We start from the raw sequence: 18,975 nt of genomic DNA, 5'->3' as shown, positions 1-18,975 counted from the left end.
GTACCCTCTGTGACATGGGTAAATATTTACTGACAATTCATTGGTGTGCCATCACTCAATGTAAAATTTAGCAAGAAGGTGAACTTACCTGAGCCTGGTTCCCATTTCTTCTCTATTAAATTGAGTGGCCTGAGAGAATTAGACAACAAACTGCTGTTCCAGAAATCTCTTATAAATCACAGATCTACAACTGTAAAGTACAGTCATGGCTGTAAATGTTAGGAAATGAAGTATTTCTCACAGAAAAGGATTGCAGTAACACATGTTTTGCTATACACATGTTTATTCCCTTTGTGTGTATTGGAACTAAACCAAAAAAGGGAGGAAAAAAAACAAATTCCAAAAATGGTCTGGACAAAATTATTGGCATCCTTTAAAAATTGTGGAAAAATATGATTGTTTAAAGCATGTGATGCTCCTTTAAACCCACCTGGGGCAAGTAACAGGTGTGGGCAATATAAAAATCACACCTGAAAGCAGATAAAAAGGAGAGAAGTTCACTTAGTCTTTGCATTGTGTGTCTCTGTGTACCACACTAAGCATGGACAACAGAAAGAGGAGAAGAGAACTGCCTTAGGGCTTGAGAACCAAAATTGTGGAAAAATATCAATAACAATCTGAAGGTTACAAGTCCATCTCCAGAGATCTAGATTTGCCTTTGTCCCCAGTGCGCAACATTATCAAAGAAGTTTGCAACTCATGGCACTGTAGCTAATCTCTCTGGGCGTGGACGGAAGAGAAAAGTTGATGAAAGGTGTCAACACAGGATATTCCGGATGGTGGATAAGCAGCCCCAAACAAGTTCCAAAGATATTCAAGCTGTTCTGCAGGCTCGACATTTAAATGTAACGCTATGGCAGGAGACCCAGGAGGACCCCACTGCTGACACAGAGACATAAAAAAGCAAGACTAAATAGAGTGGAAGATAGAGCTTTTTGGTAAAGCACATAATTCTGCTGTTTACTGAAAACGGAATGAAGCCTACAAAGAAAAGAACACAGTACCTACAGTGAAATATGGTGGAGGTTCAATTATGTTTTGGGGTTGTTTTTCTGCCTCTGGCACTGGGTTCTGTGAATGTGTGCAAGGCATCATGAAATCTGAGGATTACCAATGGATTTTGAGTCGCACTGTACAGCCCAGTGTCAGAAAGCTCGGTTTGCATCCGAGATCTTGGGTCTTCCAGCAGGACAATGACCTCAAACATACATCAAAAAGCACCCAGAAATGGATGGCCACAAAGCGCTGAAGAGTTCTGAAGTGGCCAGCAATGAGTCCAGATCTAAATCCCATTGAACACCTGTGGAGAGATCTTAAAATTTCTGTTGGGAAAAGGCATCCTTCCAATAAGAGAGACCTGGAGCAGTTTGCAAGGAAGAGTGGTCCAACATTCCGGCTGAGAGGTGTAAGAAGCTTATTGATGGCTATAGGAAGCGACTGATTTCAGTTATTTTTGCCAAAGGGTGTGCAACCAAATATTAAGGGGGCCAATAATTTTGTGCAGCCCATTTTTGGAGGTTGGTAATACATTATGTCCAATTAGCTTTCTTCTCTCCTTTTTTTGGTTTAGTTTCAATAAACACAAAGGGAATAAACATGTGTATAGCAAAACATGTGTTACTGCAATCGTTTTCTGTGAGAAATACTTAATTTTCTTGAAAAATCTCAGGGATGCCAACAGACTGTATCATTAATATGTTTTCATTTGTATTTGCATGTATCCAGACCAAAGAAAAAATAGAAAAACTAAAGTCTCAAGCTGAAAACTTTTGTCAACGTTTAGGAAAATATCGTATGCCATTTGCCTGGATACCGATCAGCCTTCAAAGTTGTTTAAATGTCATGACTCTGGAAAGAGAAGCACCAGAATCAGAAAATGGGAATGGTATGCCTAAACCTTTCTACAAGAAGATATAAAAAAAAAAGATATTATTCTATGCTTTTCTTGTGGAAAATAATAGTATTTTAATAAGATCATTTTACATATCTGATTACTGTTATTTTCCCTATTATGGGTTAGTCAGATATGTTTGGTTTGATTTGTGAATGTAAAGTCCTGGGAAAATTGTCTAAAGCTGTACTAATAATGTCTTTATGTACCTTTTACTTGTTTAATACTAACATTCTTCTTCTATAGGTAAAACAGCAACTAGTGACAGGAGGGCCTCACTAGGGCAAGCAAGGAGATTTTCTGATAGAGGATCAGTAGATGAAGGCTCGCCGACACCATTCAAACCAACAACAATTACACAAACCACTTTCTTTAAGCAGGTGATTAATATTATATGTTTCTTGTATATTCTTTAGCATAGGATCTAATGCACTGGATGATTTGTAAATATTAGTGTGCACATATTTAGTTTTCACCAGTAAGGCCAAATTATTGCTTTCCTAGCCATTAAAGAGGCTGTCCAGAGTTAAAAAAAAATAAAAATAAAAAAAACCTTTGTATGTACAGGGTGGGCCATGGAAACACCTTAATAAAATGGGAATGGTTGGTTATATTAACTTCCTGTTTGTGGCACATTAGTATATGTGAGGGGGGAAACTTTTCAAGATGGGTGGTGACCATGGCGGCCATTTTGAAGTCGGCCATTTTGAATCCAACTTTTGTTTTTTCAATAGAAAGAGGGTCATGTGACACATCAAACTTATTGGGAATTTCACAAGAAAAACAATGATGTGCTTGGTTATTACTTAACTTTATTCTTTGATGAGTTATTTACAAGTTTCTGACCACTTATAAAATGTGTTCAATGTGCTGCCCATTGTGTTGGATTGTCAATGCAACCCTCTTCTCCCACTCTTTACACACTGATAGCAACACCGCAGGAGAAATGCGAGCACAGGCTTCCAGTATCCATAGTTTCAGGTGCTGCAGAATGGGCAAAAAAAAATTGGAACAGGACCCTCAGTTTACGCAGAAGATTTTGTTCAGTGATGAGGCAAACTTTTATGTGAATGGTGAAGTTAATAAACAAAACCACCGCTATTGGTCTGACACTAACCCACATTGGATAGATCCCTCCAAGACTGTTGGAACACAAAAATTGATGTTATGGTGTGGTATATGAGGTACAAAGATAGTGCGGCCATTCTTCATCAATGGAAACTTCAAGGCCACTGGATATGCAAAATTGCTACATGATGATGTGTTTCCCTCTTTATGCACTGAAGATGGCACGTTCCCTGAGTTTTTCCAGCAAGATGGTGCACCACCACATTATGGGTGTCCGGTCCAAGCATTCCTAGAAGAACAGTTTCCTGGAAAGTGGATTGGTCGTCGTGGGCCAGTTCAATGTCCCCCAAGGTCTCCTGATCTGACCCCCTTAGACTTTTATCTTTGAGGTCATCTGAAGGCAATTGTCTATGCTGTGAAGATACGAGATGTGCAGCACCTGAAACTACAGATACTGGAAGCCTGTGCTAGCATTTCTCCTGCGGTGTTGCTATCAGTGTGTGAAGAGTGGGAGAAGAGGGTTGCATTGACAATCCAACACAATGGGCAGCACATTGAACACATTTTATAAGTGGTCAGAAACTTGTAAATAACTCATTAAAGAATAAAGTTACATTAAAACCAAGCACATCATTGTTTTTCTTGTGAAATTCCCAATAAGTTTGATGTCACATGACCTTCTTCCTATTGAAAAAACAAAAGTTGGATTCAAAATGGCCGCCATGGTCACCACCCATCTTGAAAAGTTTCCCCCCTCACATATACTAATGTGCCACAAACAGGAAGTTAATCACACCAACTATTCCCATTTTATTAAGGTGTATCCTTATAAATGGCCCACCCTGTATAATAAAGCAACCTACTTATATAATGTTATAATCCATCCTGCACAGATCTCTCTATATCAGCTATGCTCTCTTCCTTATAGCTGTGATGTCTTATCACAGTTAGCGCTTCCTTCCCTGCTCCCCCCTCCCCTCCTGTCTGCTCAAGGTGAGACCAATGATGTGAAGAAGGGAGCTCAAATTACTGCTCATTAGATTTTAAGACAGTAGGAAGCCTTTCTTAGATAAGACAGCAGTGAGCCTGTTCTGAAGGAAACTATTGTCACTGAGAAAGGCTTCCTTCTGTCTTAAAAGTCTGTCTTAGCAGTAATATGAACTCCCTATACACTTACACATTGCACAGCTTGTTTCTCTCCCTAGACACCTTTAAATATTGTGATCTTTTAAAAAGCCTGGACATTTTTTTTTCTTAATGGTTGGAAAACATCTGTTTTTTTTATGGCTGGAAAACATATGTTTTCTCAGCCGTAATTGGCCGAAAGAAGAGCATGTCAATTAATTTCACGGCCATGAATTTCATGTGTGTACACTACACTCAATAAAAAAAAATTTAAAAAATGACCCCATGCAATAGGTGCCCTTTTACATCTCTGTACAAAAAAAGATGTATTACAAACAAGTGCTGGGGCTTTACCTAAGCGGTTAATGCTGTCAAGGTAAAACATGGCTCCCTCCAGAAGATTCATTGATAAGCAATCTGCTACACATAGGGCATGTTTTGTCAAAATGAGGAATGAACAGGTTAACATTGGGTCTGGAACCATTGAAAACCACTGTAAAACAAGTATTGTATTTGCCACTCTCGGCATATGGGAATAGGGACTCTGCCTAGGTCCACCTTGGTGTTTAAATTCTCAATTGTCAAGTTCCCTGAGCCCCTGAATAGTGTAGAATGCTGCCCTGTTTTAGCCAACAATGAAACTGAAACCTGATAGAACCCAGTATAAGCCAGTAGGTTCTTCCCATCGGCCTGAACAAAGTTCAGCAATACAGTGGGGCAAAAAAGTATTTAGTCAGCCACCAATTGTGCAAGTTCTCCCACTTAATAAGATGAGAGGCCTGTAATTTTCATTCAGGTATACCTCAACTATGAGAGACATAATGAGAAAAAAAAGTGTGATTTTTAAAGAATTTATTTGCAAATTATGGTGGAAAATAAGTATTTGTTCACCTACAAACAAGCAAGATTTCTGGCTCTCACAGACCTATAACTTCTTCAAGAGTCTTCTCTGTCCTCCACTTGTTACCTGTATTAATGGCACCTGTTTGTTATCAGTATAAAAGACACCTGTCTACAACCTCAAAAAGTCACACTCCAAACTCCACTATGGCCAAGACCAGAGAGCTGTCGAAGGACACCAGAAACAAAATTGTAGACCTGCACCAGGCTGTGAAGACTGAATCTGCAATAGGCAAGCAGCTTGGTGTGAAGAAATCAACTGTGCGAGCAATTATTAGAAAATGGAAGACATACAAGACCACTAATAATCTCCCTCGATCTGGGGCTCCACGTAACATCTCACCCCGTGGTGTCAAAATAATCACAAGAACGGTGAGCAAAAATCCCAGAACCACACGGGGGGAACCTAGTGAATGACCTGCAGAGAGCTGGGGCCAAAGTGACAAAGACTACCATCAGTAACACACTATGCCGCCATGGACTCAAATCATGCAGTGCCAGACGTGTTCCCCTGCTTAAGCCAGTACATGTCTGGGCCATCTGAAGTTTGCTAGAGAGCATTTGAATGATCCAGAAGAGGATTGGGAGAATGTCATATGGTCAGGTGAAACCAAAGTAGAACTTTTTGGTAAAAACTCAAATTGGCGTGTTTGGAGGAGAAAGAATGCTGAGTTGCATGCAAAGAACCCCATACCTACTGTGAAGCATGGGGGTGGAAACATCATGCTTTGGGGCTGTTTTCTGCTAAGGGACCAGACCGACTAATCCATGTAAAGGAAAGAATGAATGGGGCCATGTATTTTGTGATTTTGAGTGAAAACCTCCTTCCATCAGCAAGGGCATTGAAGATGAAACATAGCTGGGTCTTTCAGCATGACAATGATCCCAAAGAAATTGCCGGGCGACGAAGGAGTGGCTACGTAAGAAGCATTTCAAGGTCCTGGAGTGGCCTAGTGGCCAGTCTCCAGATCTTAACCCCTTAAAAACCTTTGGAGGGAGTTAAAAGTCTGTGTTGCCCAGCGACAGCCCGAAAACATCACTGCTCTAGAGGAGATCTGCATAGAGGAATGGGCCAAATTACCAGCAACAGTGTGTGAAAACCTTGTGAAGACTTACAGAAAATGTTTCACCTTGGTCATTGCCAATAAAAGGTATATAACAAAGTATTGAGATGAAATTTTGTTATTGACCAAATACTTATTTTCCACCATAATTTGCAAATAAATTCTTTAAAAATCAGACAATGTGATTTTATGGATTTTTTTTCTCATTCTGTCTCTCATAGTTGAGGTATACCTGACAATTACAGGCCTCTCTCATCTTTTTAAGTGGGAGAACTTGCACAATTGGTGGCTGACTAAATACTTTTTTTGCCTCACTGTATATGTATAGATGAATCATTTTGTGCATATTCATACTTAATATATTATCTGTATGTGTTTTCTTTTACTTAGGAAGGAGACAGATTAAGTGATGAAGATTTATTCAAGCAGTTAGTCGATCATAAAAGATCTTTGCAGAAACGGGCAAAATGTATACCAGGTGAGGGCAGTAGAATTTTTTTACTGATTGAGAACAGTATTCCTATTGTAGTTATGGCTTTTTTTAATATGTTAAAACATGCTAGCTCATTTATTTACGTGTAGAGGGCTGAGTTGCAATATCATATATACAGCCCCTAGACAAGAGTGGCACTGTTACTTAAAAAAGTAAGTTTATAATGTATTTATGTAAGTAAATAATTGGTCACATAATAATTTTTTGTTTCCTTATGGCAGAATCCACATTTGGTTACCCAACGTGGTGGGATTTTTTTCAGTGGGACATGCATTTTACGTGGATTCTGAAACATCATTTATGTATAAAATTGTTGTATGAACAGTTGTGTGAACTTGGCCTTAGATCTCCTGTTTTCAGTGTTATTTAAAAGTGTAGCTTTCTCTTGTTTTATTCAAAGAGTACTTGTCAGGTACTCAGTACCTAATCCTGATCATGTACATATAATTCTTTTTTTTAAACACGTTTTATTGAAAAGTAAGGAACAATCGGCTCGCAGGCCCAATAAAGTGTCAACATGGTAGTACACGTTACATTGATTCAAGGGCGCCTGAGCAAAGTACAGTCCGACAGAATGTAAACGACAGGGTTACTTGTCTTAGAATGCAAAATAAAGAACACTAAACAGGCAACCGCAAACCGGGAGAACCCGGTATACTCTAGAAACTAGGAATTGGAGCACCCCCACGGAGCATACCCTGGGTAAAGTTGTGTACCATCATAGTTAATAGAAAAAGGTAAGAAATGGAGAGAGAGAAGGGGGAAGGTGGGAAGGAAGAGAAAGGAAAGAAAGCAGACCCGTGCAAGAAAAGAGAACAGAGAGGACCAGCTAACATGTCACATAAAAGAGAGAAGACGACAAGCGCACCATGCAATCACACACGGTTTCCAGGAATCGGAGATGTAGGTGTCACCATTCGGCTGGCAGGAGGTGGATCCTCTGTGCCAGAGAGGGATTGGCGTGGACCGTGCTAGTGGACCGGTTCTAAGTTACTACTGGTATTCACCAGAGCCCGCCGCAAAGCGGGATGGTCTTGCAGCGGCGGTAGTAACCAGGTCGTATCCACTAGCAACGGCTCAACCTCTCTGACTGCTGAAGATAGGCGCGGTACAAGGGAGTAGACAAGAGCAAGGTCGGACGTAGCAGAAGGTCGGGGCAGGCAGCAAGGATCGTAGTCAGGGGCAACGGCAGGAGGTCTGGAACACAGGCTAGGAACACACAAGGAAACGCTTTCACTGGCACGATGGCAACAAGATCCGGCGAGGGAGTGCAGGGGAAGTGAGGTATACATAGGGAGTGCACAGGTGAACACACTAATTAGAACAACTGCGCCAATCAGTGGCGCAGTGGCCCTTTAAATCGCAGAAACCCGGCGCGCGCGCGCCCTAGGGAGCGGGGCCGCGCGCGCCGGGACAGGACCAACGGAGAGCGAGTCAGGTACGGGAGCCGGGGTGCGCATCGCGAGCGGGCGCCACCCGCATCGCGAATCGCATCCCGGCTGGAGGCGGTATCGCAGCGCACCTGGTCAGTGGATCTGACCGGGGCGCTGCAGTAGCGAGGATGTTGCGAGCGCTCCGGGGAGGAGCGGGGACCCGGAGCGCTCGGCGTAACAGTACCCCCCCCCTTGGGTCTCCCCCTCTTCTTGGAGCCTGAGAACCTGAGGACCAGACTTTTGTCTAGGATATTGTCCTCAGGTTCCCAGGATCTCTCTTCAGGACCACAGCCCTCCCAATCAACCAAAAAAAATGTTTTCCCTCTGACCGTCTTGGAGGCCAGTATCTCCTTTACGGAGAAGATGTCAGAAGAATCGGAAACAGGAGTGGGAGAAATAAGTTTGGGAGAGAAACGGTTGATGATGAGTGGTTTAAGAAGAGAGACATGAAAGGCATTAGGAATACGAAGAGAAGGAGGAAGAAGAAGTTTGTAAGAGACAGGATTAATTTGGCACAAGATTTTGAAAGGACCAAGATAGCGTGGTCCCAGTTTGTAGCTGGGGACACGGAAGCGGACATATTTAGCGGAGAGCCATACCTTGTCTCCGGGAGAAAAAATGGGGGGAGCTCTTCTTTTCTTATCGGCAAACTTTTTCATGCGAGATGAAGCCTGTAAAAGAGAATTTTGGGTCTCTTTCCATATGGTGGAAAGATCACGAGTTACTTCATCCACAGCGGGCAAACCAGAGGGCAAGGGAGTAGGGAGGGGGGGAAGAGGGTGACGGCCGTACACCACGAAAAATGGGGATTTGGAAGAAGATTCAGAGACTCTGAAGTTGTACGAGAATTCGGCCCATGGTAGAAGATCTGCCCAGTCATCCTGGCGGGAGGAAACAAAATGCCGTAAATAGTCACCCAGGACCTGGTTAATTCTTTCTACTTGCCCATTGGATTGAGGATGATAAGCAGAAGAGAAGTTTAATTTAATCTTGAGTTGTTTACAGAGAGCCCTCCAGAATTTTGACACGAATTGGACGCCTCTATCCGAGACGATCTGCGTGGGCAAACCGTGAAGACGAAAAATGTGTACAAAAAATTGTTTTGCCAACTGAGGCGCTGAAGGAAGACCAGGAAGAGGAATAAAATGTGCCATCTTGGAAAATCGATCAACGACCACCCAAACAACAGTGTTGCCACGGGATGGGGGTAAGTCTGTAATAAAGTCCATACCAATCAGAGACCAAGGCTGTTCGGGGACAGGCAGAGGATGAAGGAGACCAGCAGGCTTCTGGCGAGGAGTCTTATCCCGGGCACAGACAGTACAGGCCCGCACAAAATCAACAACATCCGTCTCCAGAGTCGGCCACCAATAGAAACGAGAGATGAGTTGCAAGGACTTTTTGATGCCCGCATGGCCAGCGAGGTGGGAGGAGTGACCCCATTTGAGAATCCCGAGGCGTTGGCGTGGAGAAACGAAGGTCTTCCCTGGAGGAGTTTGCCTGATGGAGGCTGGAGAAGTGGAGATCAGACAGTCAGGAGGAATGATGTGTTGCGGAGAGAGCTCTACTTCCGAGGCATCCGAGGAACGAGAGAGAGCATCGGCCCTAATGTTCTTGTCGGCAGGGCGAAAATGAATTTCAAAGTTAAAACGGGCAAAGAACAGAGACCACCTGGCCTGGCGAGGATTCAGCCGTTGGGCAGACTGGAGATAGGAGAGATTCTTGTGATCGGTGTAAATGATAACTGGAAATTTTGATCCCTCCAGCAGATGCCTCCATTCCTCAAGTGCCAATTTAATGGCCAGTAGTTCTCGATCCCCGATGGAGTAGTTCCTCTCCGCCGGAGAGAAGGTCCTAGAAAAAAAACCACAAGTAACAGCATGCCCGGAAGAATTTTTTTGTAGAAGGACCGCTCCAGCTCCCACTGAGGAGGCATCAACCTCCAATAGGAAGGGTTTAGATGGGTCAGGTCTGGAGAGCACGGGAGCAGAAGAAAAGGCAGACTTGAGCCGTTTAAATGCGTCTTCCGCTTGAGGAGACCAGGACTTAGGATTGGCATTCTTCTTGGTTAAAGCCACGATAGGAGCCACAATAGTGGAAAAATGTGGAATAAATTGTCTGTAATAATTGGCGAACCCCAAAAAACGTTGGATAGCACGGAGTCCGGAGGGGCGTGGCCAATCTAAGACGGCAGAGAGTTTATCTGGGTCCATTTGTAGTCCCTGGCCAGAGACCAAGTATCCTAGGAAAGGAAGAGATTGACATTCAAACAGACATTTCTCCATTTTGGCATAAAGTTGATTGTCTCGAAGTCTCTGAAGAACCATGCGGACATGCTGGCGGTGTTCTTCTAAGTTGGCAGAAAAAATCGGAATATCGTCCAGATACACAACAACACAGGAATATAAGAGGTCACGAAAAATTTCATTAACAAAGTCTTGGAAGACGGCAGGGGCGTTGCACAGGCCAAAGGGCATGACCAGGTACTCAAAGTGTCCATCTCTAGTGTTAAATGCAGTTTTCCATTCGTCCCCCTCCCTGATGCGGATGAGATTATAAGCACCTCTTAAGTCCAGTTTGGTAAAGATGTGGGCACCTTGAAGGCGATCAAAGAGTTCTGAGATAAGAGGTAGGGGGTAGCGGTTCTTTACCGTGATTTTATTAAGTTCGCGGTAATCAATGCAAGGACGTAGGGAGCCATCTTTTTTGGACACAAAGAAAAATCCAGCTCCGGCAGGAGAGGAGGATTTGCGGATAAACCCTTTTTTTAAATTTTCCTGGATGTATTCAGACATAGCAAGAGTCTCTGGGGCGGACAGAGGATAAATTCTGCCCCGGGGTGGAGTAGTGCCCGGGAGGAGGTCAATAGGACAGTCATAAGGCCTGTGAGGAGGTAAAGTCTCAGCTTGTTTTTTGCAAAATACGTCAGCATAGTCCATATAAGCCTTAGGGAGACCGGTTACAGGGGGAACCACAGGGTCACGGCAGGGAGTACTGGGAACCGGTTTAAGACAGTCCTTGAAACAAGAAGTACCCCAGCTCTTGATCTCTCCTGTGGACCAATCAAGGGTTGGTGAATGGCGTTGAAGCCATGGTAGTCCAAGGAGAATTTCGGAAGTGCAATTGGAGAGGACCAAAAACTCAATTTTTTCGTGATGAGGTCCGATGCACATTAGGAGGGGCTCCGTGCGGTAACGTACGGTACAGTCCAATCTTTCATTGTTAACACAATTGATGTAGAGGGGTCTGGCGAGACTGGTCACTGGGATGTTGAACCTGTTGATGAGAGAGGCCAAAATAAAATTTCCTGCAGATCCGGAATCCAAGAAGGCCATAGTAGAGAAAGAGAAGGTAGAGGCAGATATCCGCACAGGCACAGTAAGACGTGGAGAAGCAGAGTTGACATCAAGGACTGTTTCACCTTTGTGCGGAGTCAGCGTACGTCTTTCCAGGCGGGAAGGACGGATAGGACAATCCTTCAGGAAGTGTTCGGTACTAGCACAGTACAGGCAAAGATTCTCCATGCGGCGTCGTGTCCTCTCTTGAGATGTCAAGCGAGACCGGTCAACTTGCATAGCCTCCACGGCGGGAGGCACAGGAACGGATTGCAGAGGACCAGAGGAGAGAGGAGCCGGGGAGAAAAAACGCCTCGTGCGAACAAAGTCCATATCCTGGCGGAGCTCCTGACGCCTTTCGGAAAAACGCATGTCAATGCGAGTGGCTAGATGAATGAGTTCATGCAGGTTAGCAGGAATTTCTCGTGCGGCCAGAACATCTTTAATGTTGCTGGATAGGCCTTTTTTAAAGGTCGCGCAGAGGGCCTCATTATTCCAGGATAATTCGGAAGCAAGAGTACGGAATTGTATGGCGTACTCGCCAACGGAAGAATTACCCTGGACCAGGTTCAGCAGGGCAGTCTCAGCAGAAGAGGCTCGGGCAGGTTCCTCAAAGACACTTCGAATTTCCGAGAAGAAGGAGTGTACAGAGGCAGTGACGGGGTCATTGCGGTCCCAGAGCGGTGTGGCCCATGACAGAGCTTTCCCAGACAGAAGGCTGACTATGAAAGCCACCTTAGACCTTTCAGTAGGAAACTGGTCCGACATCATCTCCAAGTGCAGGGAACATTGTGAAAGAAAGCCACGGCAAAACTTAGAGTCCCCATCAAATTTATCCGGCAAGGATAGTCGTAGGCCGGAAGCGGCCACTCGCTGCGGAGGAGGTGCAGGAGCTGGCGGAGGAGATGATTGCTGAAGCTGTGGTAGTAGCTGCTGTAGCATCACGGTCAGTTGAGACAGCTGATGGCCTTGTTGCGCTATCTGTTGTGACTGCTGGGCGACCACCATGGTGAGGTCGGCGACAACTGGCAGTGGAACTTCAGCGGGATCCATGGCCGGATCTACTGTCACGATTCGGCTGGCAGGAGGTGGATCCTCTGTGCCAGAGAGGGATTGGCGTGGACCGTGCTAGTGGACCGGTTCTAAGTTACTACTGGTATTCACCAGAGCCCGCCGCAAAGCTGGTTGGTCTTGCAGCGGCGGTAGTAACCAGGTCGTATCCACTAGCAACGGCTCAACCTCTCTGACTGCTGAAGATAGGCGCGGTTCAAGGGAGTAGACAAGAGCAAGGTCGGACGTAGCAGAAGGTCGGGGCAGGCAGCAAGGATCGTAGTCAGGGGCAACGGCAGGAGGTCTGGAACACAGGCTAGGAACACACAAGGAAACGCTTTCACTGGCACGATGGCAACAAGATCCGGCGAGGGAGTGCAGGGGAAGTGAGGTATACATAGGGAGTGCACAGGTGAACACACTAATTAGAACAACTGCGCCAATCAGTGGCGCAGTGGCCCTTTAAATCGCAGAGACCCGGCGCGCGCGCGCCCTAGGGAGCGGGGCCGCGCACGCCGGGACAGGACCGACGGAGAGCGAGTCAGGTACGGGAGCCGGGGTGCGCATCGCGAGCGGGCGCCACCCGCATCGCGAATCGCATCCCGGCTGGAGGCGGTATCGCAGCGCACCCGGTCAGTGGATCTGACCGGGGCGCTGCAGTAGCGAGGATGTTGCGAGCGCTCCGGGGAGGAGCGGGGACCCGGAGCGCTCGGCGTAACAGTAGGCCCACGAGGAGACATAGAGTATGAGCATTGCGTGGACGGAGAGGAGCACCACTCACCCCACACTGAAAGAAATTTACCGGGACATTTCCTATGTTTATATACCAAATGGGAGAAGGGTATCACTGCATTCACCAAAGCCTTCCATTGAGATAAAGTAGGAGGGCCGGGGTCCATCCACTTAAGTGCAATAGCCTTCCTGGCCATGAATAATGTTTCCCTAAAGAAGACGCGGACATGATGAGTCCACATCTCCTCATCTAAAACACCAAATAGACAGATTAAGGGGTCAGCAGATAAGGGAGGCTGGGCAAGCATGTTGAGGAATCGAATAACCTCCCCCCAAAATGCCTCAATATTGGGGCAAGCCCAAATAAGATGCCAAAAGTCCGCTCCGGCATCACCACAGCGATGACAGGCATCAGAGTCGGAACGACCCATTCTAAACAGTCTGAGAGGGGTAACATAGCTGTAATGAATGACATTCAATTGAATCAATTTATTATTAGCCGCTGGGGACACCAGCATATGTGAAGAAAATATTTCCTCCCAGATCTCTGTAGACAAATTGGGGATGTGAGACTCCCAATGCCGGACCGCCGGCAGCTGGGAACCGGAAACCTTGGCCTGAATGAGGCGTGTATACAGGATGGACACCAGCCCCCTAGGACCCTGAGATCGCAGCACACCTATTAGAGGGAAGGCTGAGATAGGGGCGCTACCTACAGGGAACTGAGCATTAAGCGCATGGCGCAACTGTAAATACCTAAAAAAACAGTGCCTGGGCAAAGCATAGGTGGATTGTAACTGATCAAAGGAACACAGTACATTGTCACGGTACACATGGTCTAAAGTAAGAATCCCGAGTCCCCTCCAAAAGGGTGGGTCCAGAGAGACAGTAATGTGTGGGAGGAAGGGGTTGTCCCACATCGGGAGATCCAATGGCACACCAGTATAACCATAGAGCACCTTAGCAGCACGCCACACCTTGATCGCCAGTTTATGAAGGGGTAGGTAAGCCCGCCCGCCAAGGGTAGGACTCTCCAGTAGAAGTCTCGGGGTCAAGAACGGGACAAAGCTAGTTAAGGATCGCTCCAGACCTGTTCCAACATCCTCTCCCACCCATTGCCTGAGATATCGTAGCTGGCCCGCCAAATAGTAAAGGTAGAAGTCGGGTAATGACATACCTGCCACTAATTTAGGGCGTTGCAAAGTAGAAAGTCGAATTTTGCGTCTATTCGGGCCCCAAATAAATCGGGACAGAAGAGAGTGAAGGGAGTCAAAGAAACATTTAGGGACAGGTCCAGAAGCGTGTTCCAACATATATAGGCATTTAGGAAGGATAATGAGTTTAATAAGATTAACACGCCCAGTAACAGATAGCGGTAGCGTAGCCCAAACTCTAAATTTGGATTTGACATATGGGATCAGTGAAAGGATGTTAGACGATCCCCAGGTACTTAAACTCCGTGACCACTGGAAGGCCACACATAATGGGGGGCCAAATTTTACGCAAGAGGGGCATAATAACGGATTTAGACCAGTTAATAAACAGCCCAGAATAGAATCCGAACCTATCCAGTAAGGCCATAGCATACGGCAGTGTCGCCAACGGGTCTGAGAGAAAGAGCACTGTATCATCCGCGTACAGACCAATGCGTTCTTCCCTATCTCCCACCGGCATACCACGGAAACCAGGGTCCTGGCGGATACGCAGTGCAAGGGGCTCCACCGCCACCGCAAACAGGAGCGGGGACAGAGGGCACCCCTGACGCGTACCCCTGCCCAAGGGAAACAGGCGTGAGCAAGTACCATTAACCAGGACCTGGGCCCGCGGACACCGGTAGAGGAGGGAGACCCACTTCCGGAAAGCAGGACCAAAACCGAACCTAGAGAGCACTGCCTGCAGGTACCCCCACTCCACCGAGTCAAAAGCCTTGGCAGCATCTAAAGACGCCAAGGCCCAATCACCACCCAGAGCCCCTCCCACCTGGACGGCAGTTTGAACCCTACGGATATTGTCCGATGTGGACTTGCCCGGCATGAATCCGGTCTGATCTGAGTGTATAATGGACAGTACTACCTGATTCAACCGCTTAGCTAAAACTTTTGTGAGAATTTTATAATCCAGATTTAATAAAGAAATCGGCCGATAGGATCCACATTCTAAGGGATCTTTGTCAGGTTTCAAGAGGACAACTATGGTTGCCTCGTACATAGAGTCAGGTAGAATATCGTCTATAAATGCCTTTTCAAACATAGCCAACAGGGGAGGAAGGAGAATTTCCGAGTACCGAAAATAAACCTCCAAGGGGAGGCCATCCGGGCCCGGAGACTTACCCCTAGTCATATCAGCTACTGCTTCCTGCACTTCCAAGAGCGTAAGAGGGGCATCCAACATGTCTCTATCACTATCAGATAAAACAGGGAAATCTATGCCGTCCAGGTAAGAAGCCAGCTCCGCATCATCATATTGAACCTGCGAAGAATAGAGGTTAGTATAAAAGGCAGAAAAACTTTGTGCCATCTCCTCCACCCCCAGCAGCATAGACCCATCTGGGGCTTTAAGTCTAAGAACCTGAGCAGCTGTAGTAGATTGCCGTACTATGTGAGCTAACAGTTTACTGGATTGATTACCATGTTCGAAATAGAATTGCTTGGTGAAAATAATTTCCTATTGGCCTTTTCGTGAAGATGTAGCATATATTGTCTGCCCTCCCGCAGCCAAGCCGCCTTATTAGACTCTGAAGGGTCCGCCACATATCTGGCCTCCAGAGCGGTGCAGGAACTGGCCAGTTCCTCCTCCCACCGAGATGCAGATTTCTTAATAAAAGAGATCGTAGATCGCAGGCAACCCCGCAGGTATGCCTTTAGAGTGTCCCACACCAGCACAGGAGAACCTCCAGGAACATTGGCTTGAAGGAACACCTGGTCCGGGATACGGTCATTGGGGCCAATCTGATCCAGCCAGAAAGGGTGTATTCTCCATCTATGCAGTGTACCAGAATCGGCCACGCGAATGTCCAGCAATAATGGAGAATGGTCAGATACAGCACGCGGTTCATACGAAACTGCCGAGACCTGAGACATGAGAAGCGGATTACCATAAGCAAGGTCGATTCTGGACAGCGCATTGCGACCCAGAGTGTGACAGGAGAATTGTCTAGTATGAGGATGGCGATCCCGAAAGATGTCCACCCAGCCAATTTCATCTACCAACAGAGAGAGAGGAGTGGTCCCAGTTCCCAAAGGAACCCCCCTGGTACTGTGGCGATCCATGACCAAGTCAGGCACCATATTAAAATCTCCCATACACAGCACACGCGCGGAAGGGTAGCCAGCAGCAAAAGTGACAGCACTATGCAATACCTCCATGGAGGCCGGCGGGGGATTATAAATACATAGCAGCACATAAGGCACATTGTTAATGTAGGCATAGACAAAAATATAACGACCTTGTGAGTCTCTACGCACAGCTACAGGATCCCATCTCACTGACCTAGCAACCAAAAGTGAAACGCCCCTAGAAAAAGATGTATGGAAGGAGTGGTGAGACCATTGTACCCAAGGTTTGGTAAACTGGTGGGCCCTGTCCGGGGTGAGATGTGTCTCTTGTAATGCTATGACATGAGGGCGGAACTTCCTAATATGTGCAAAGACCATTGTACGTTTACGAGGGGCCCGGGCCCCCCGTATATTCCACAACATTACTCTAAGGTCCACCATGGCAAAAGAGAGTGAACACAAAGAACACAGCAAGAGACACATAAAGACAACACAAACATCAGCCATCCACACCAACAGATTGTTACAAACACACACGGGTCCATGAAAATAGAAAGGGCACCAAGGTGGTGAGAGGTAGAAGTGGTACAAGATAAGCTCCATTGGGAATGCACATTCTGACAAGAGAAACCTCCCCTAAACATGGGGAACAAACATAGAAGAAAACAAGAAAAGCAAACATAACCACTGCAGGAAAAGCAGTGAGAGAGCAACAGCTCCATCTAGTGGGGAGAGCCTGCTCAAACATGGGATAGATGAGAGCCTCTGGATTATATAAACTGCAGAAGGGGCAAGGAGGACAACAGATAGAAACAGGAGGGAAAAACAGGAAAACAAATAAAGAAGAGAGGGGGGGGGGGGGGGGGAGAAGAAAATGACCACCAAGAAACAAAGAGGCAAGGGGAAAAAAGGAGGAGGCTTAAGGTATGATACTCAGGAGGGGGAAGAAACCAAGGCAGGAAAGAGGGAACAGACGAGGATACATCAGGAGACAGAACGAGAATTGGAGGAGTAGAAATCATAATAAACAGTGCAAAGTGACCACCATTGACACCAGTCTCCCGCCACCCACCCAGCAGGAGAGCAGTCATCATAACCCACACCCTATTCAACCCATAAAGGGCACATGGAAGTGACCTCGCTTCAGAGGTCAAGCAGGGGCATAGGGAGGGGGGGAATCCAGCATTTGGAATGTCCAGGCAGGGGGATCCAATTTGTGGGGGGAACTGGAAGAAAGTCTTGAAAGTTCCATCCAATGAGGATAACCAAAAACAATGGGGAGAGCAGTCCGGGTATGGGGGTCCAGCCGACCGGAGGAAAGACAGAGGGGCATGCTCCCCACAGAAGTCCGGCCCAGTCCCACGTGGGCAAACTTAAAACGTCCCAGGGGTAACAGTGAGCTGTGGGGGGAAAAAAGAAAACACAGGGCAGTCTGGACTGGGGGGGAGAGGGTGGAAAAAAGGTGCCAAATAGGTGGGATAGCAGGGAAATACACAGTACCTCAAACACTGCAGGGAACCAGGGTAGACAGGAGATGTTGAAAAGGGACACATGCTGGGACTCCATGGCTGTCACCCACATCAGTCCGGTCAGGCAGCTAGGTCCCGCCAGGGGCAGCAGGTTCACCTCCGCCTACTCAGCCATTCATCTGCGTCCTGCGGGGTGGCAAAGAAAATCGCCCGGTCTCCATCCACCACCCGGAGTCGGGCAGGGTAGGCCATGGAGTACGGCACCCCCCGTTCACGCAACCGCGCCTTAACAGAAGTGAAGGAGGCCCTCTTGCGCTGGAGATCGGAGGAGAAGTCCGGGAAGATGGACACCTTGGCATTCTGGACCGTGATCTCCGGCAGCCGGCGGGCAGAACGGAGTATCAGGTCCCGGTCATTGCAATTGAGGAATCTTGCTAGCAGCGGGCGAGGAGGGGCCCCCGGTACAGGTGGTTTCGCCGGCACTCGGTGCGCCCTCTCTACAGCATAAGCAGCAGAGAAGGGAACATCTGGCATGAGCTCCCGAATCCATGTTTCCACAAAGGCCCCGGGATTCTGGCCCTCTGCGCGTTCCGGGAGACCTATCACCTGTATGTTGTTCCGGCGCTGCAGGTTCTCGAGGTCATCATTCTTCTGGCGGGCCGACTCCAGCTGCTCCTGCACCGCTCGTAAGGAGGAAGGTAAGGGCTGTACCGTGTCCTCTAGAGTGGAGATGCGAGTCTCCGTCTCCCCAACCCGTTCCCGGAGACTCTGCAGATCTTGCCGGAGAAGGCCAACATCCACCCTGACCTCCTCCATCTTGCCCGTAAGGGAGGTCCGGCACGTCTGAATAGCCATCAAGAGGGTGTCGCTCACCTCCCGAAGGGTCAGCTCAGGGCCGGAAGAGTCGTCATCGGGTGACAAGGCCTCTCGCTCCTCCGCTCGACCTTGCGGCCCAGCCCGCCCAGCGCCATCTTGTTTCACCGCGCGGGCATAGTCTCGCAGCTTCTCCACCGCAGATCTATCCTTCTGTTTCGTAGTATCCAGTTTAGGTGCCATCGTTCTGGTCCTGAGTCGGGTCAGCGGAGTCAGAGGCTCCAGGATTCAGTACAGGATAGGTAAAATGCAGGCTCTAAGCGGGAG

General features: G+C 47.2%; 1 protein-coding gene across 8 annotated transcripts in view; it reads left to right on the top strand.

Annotated features, from left to right (window-relative positions):
- Positions 1-18,975, top strand: part of DOCK8 (dedicator of cytokinesis 8) — a 238,314-nt gene that overhangs the window by 124,592 nt on the left and 94,747 nt on the right. For all 8 annotated transcript variants that reach the window (XM_056522784.1, XM_056522774.1, XM_056522767.1 and 5 more), the window contains 3 exons: positions 1,726-1,885; positions 2,138-2,271; positions 6,439-6,526. In XM_056522784.1, coding sequence (XP_056378759.1) covers positions 1,726-1,885; positions 2,138-2,271; positions 6,439-6,526 — 382 coding nt within the window. The remainder of the gene's footprint in view (positions 1-1,725; positions 1,886-2,137; positions 2,272-6,438; positions 6,527-18,975) is intronic.

This window comes from Hyla sarda, chromosome 1 (genome assembly GCF_029499605.1).
Source record: "Hyla sarda isolate aHylSar1 chromosome 1, aHylSar1.hap1, whole genome shotgun sequence".
Taxonomy (NCBI): Eukaryota; Metazoa; Chordata; class Amphibia; order Anura; family Hylidae; genus Hyla; species Hyla sarda.
Note: the sequence above shows the minus strand (reverse complement) of the source record. Positions and strands in the feature narration are given on the sequence as shown.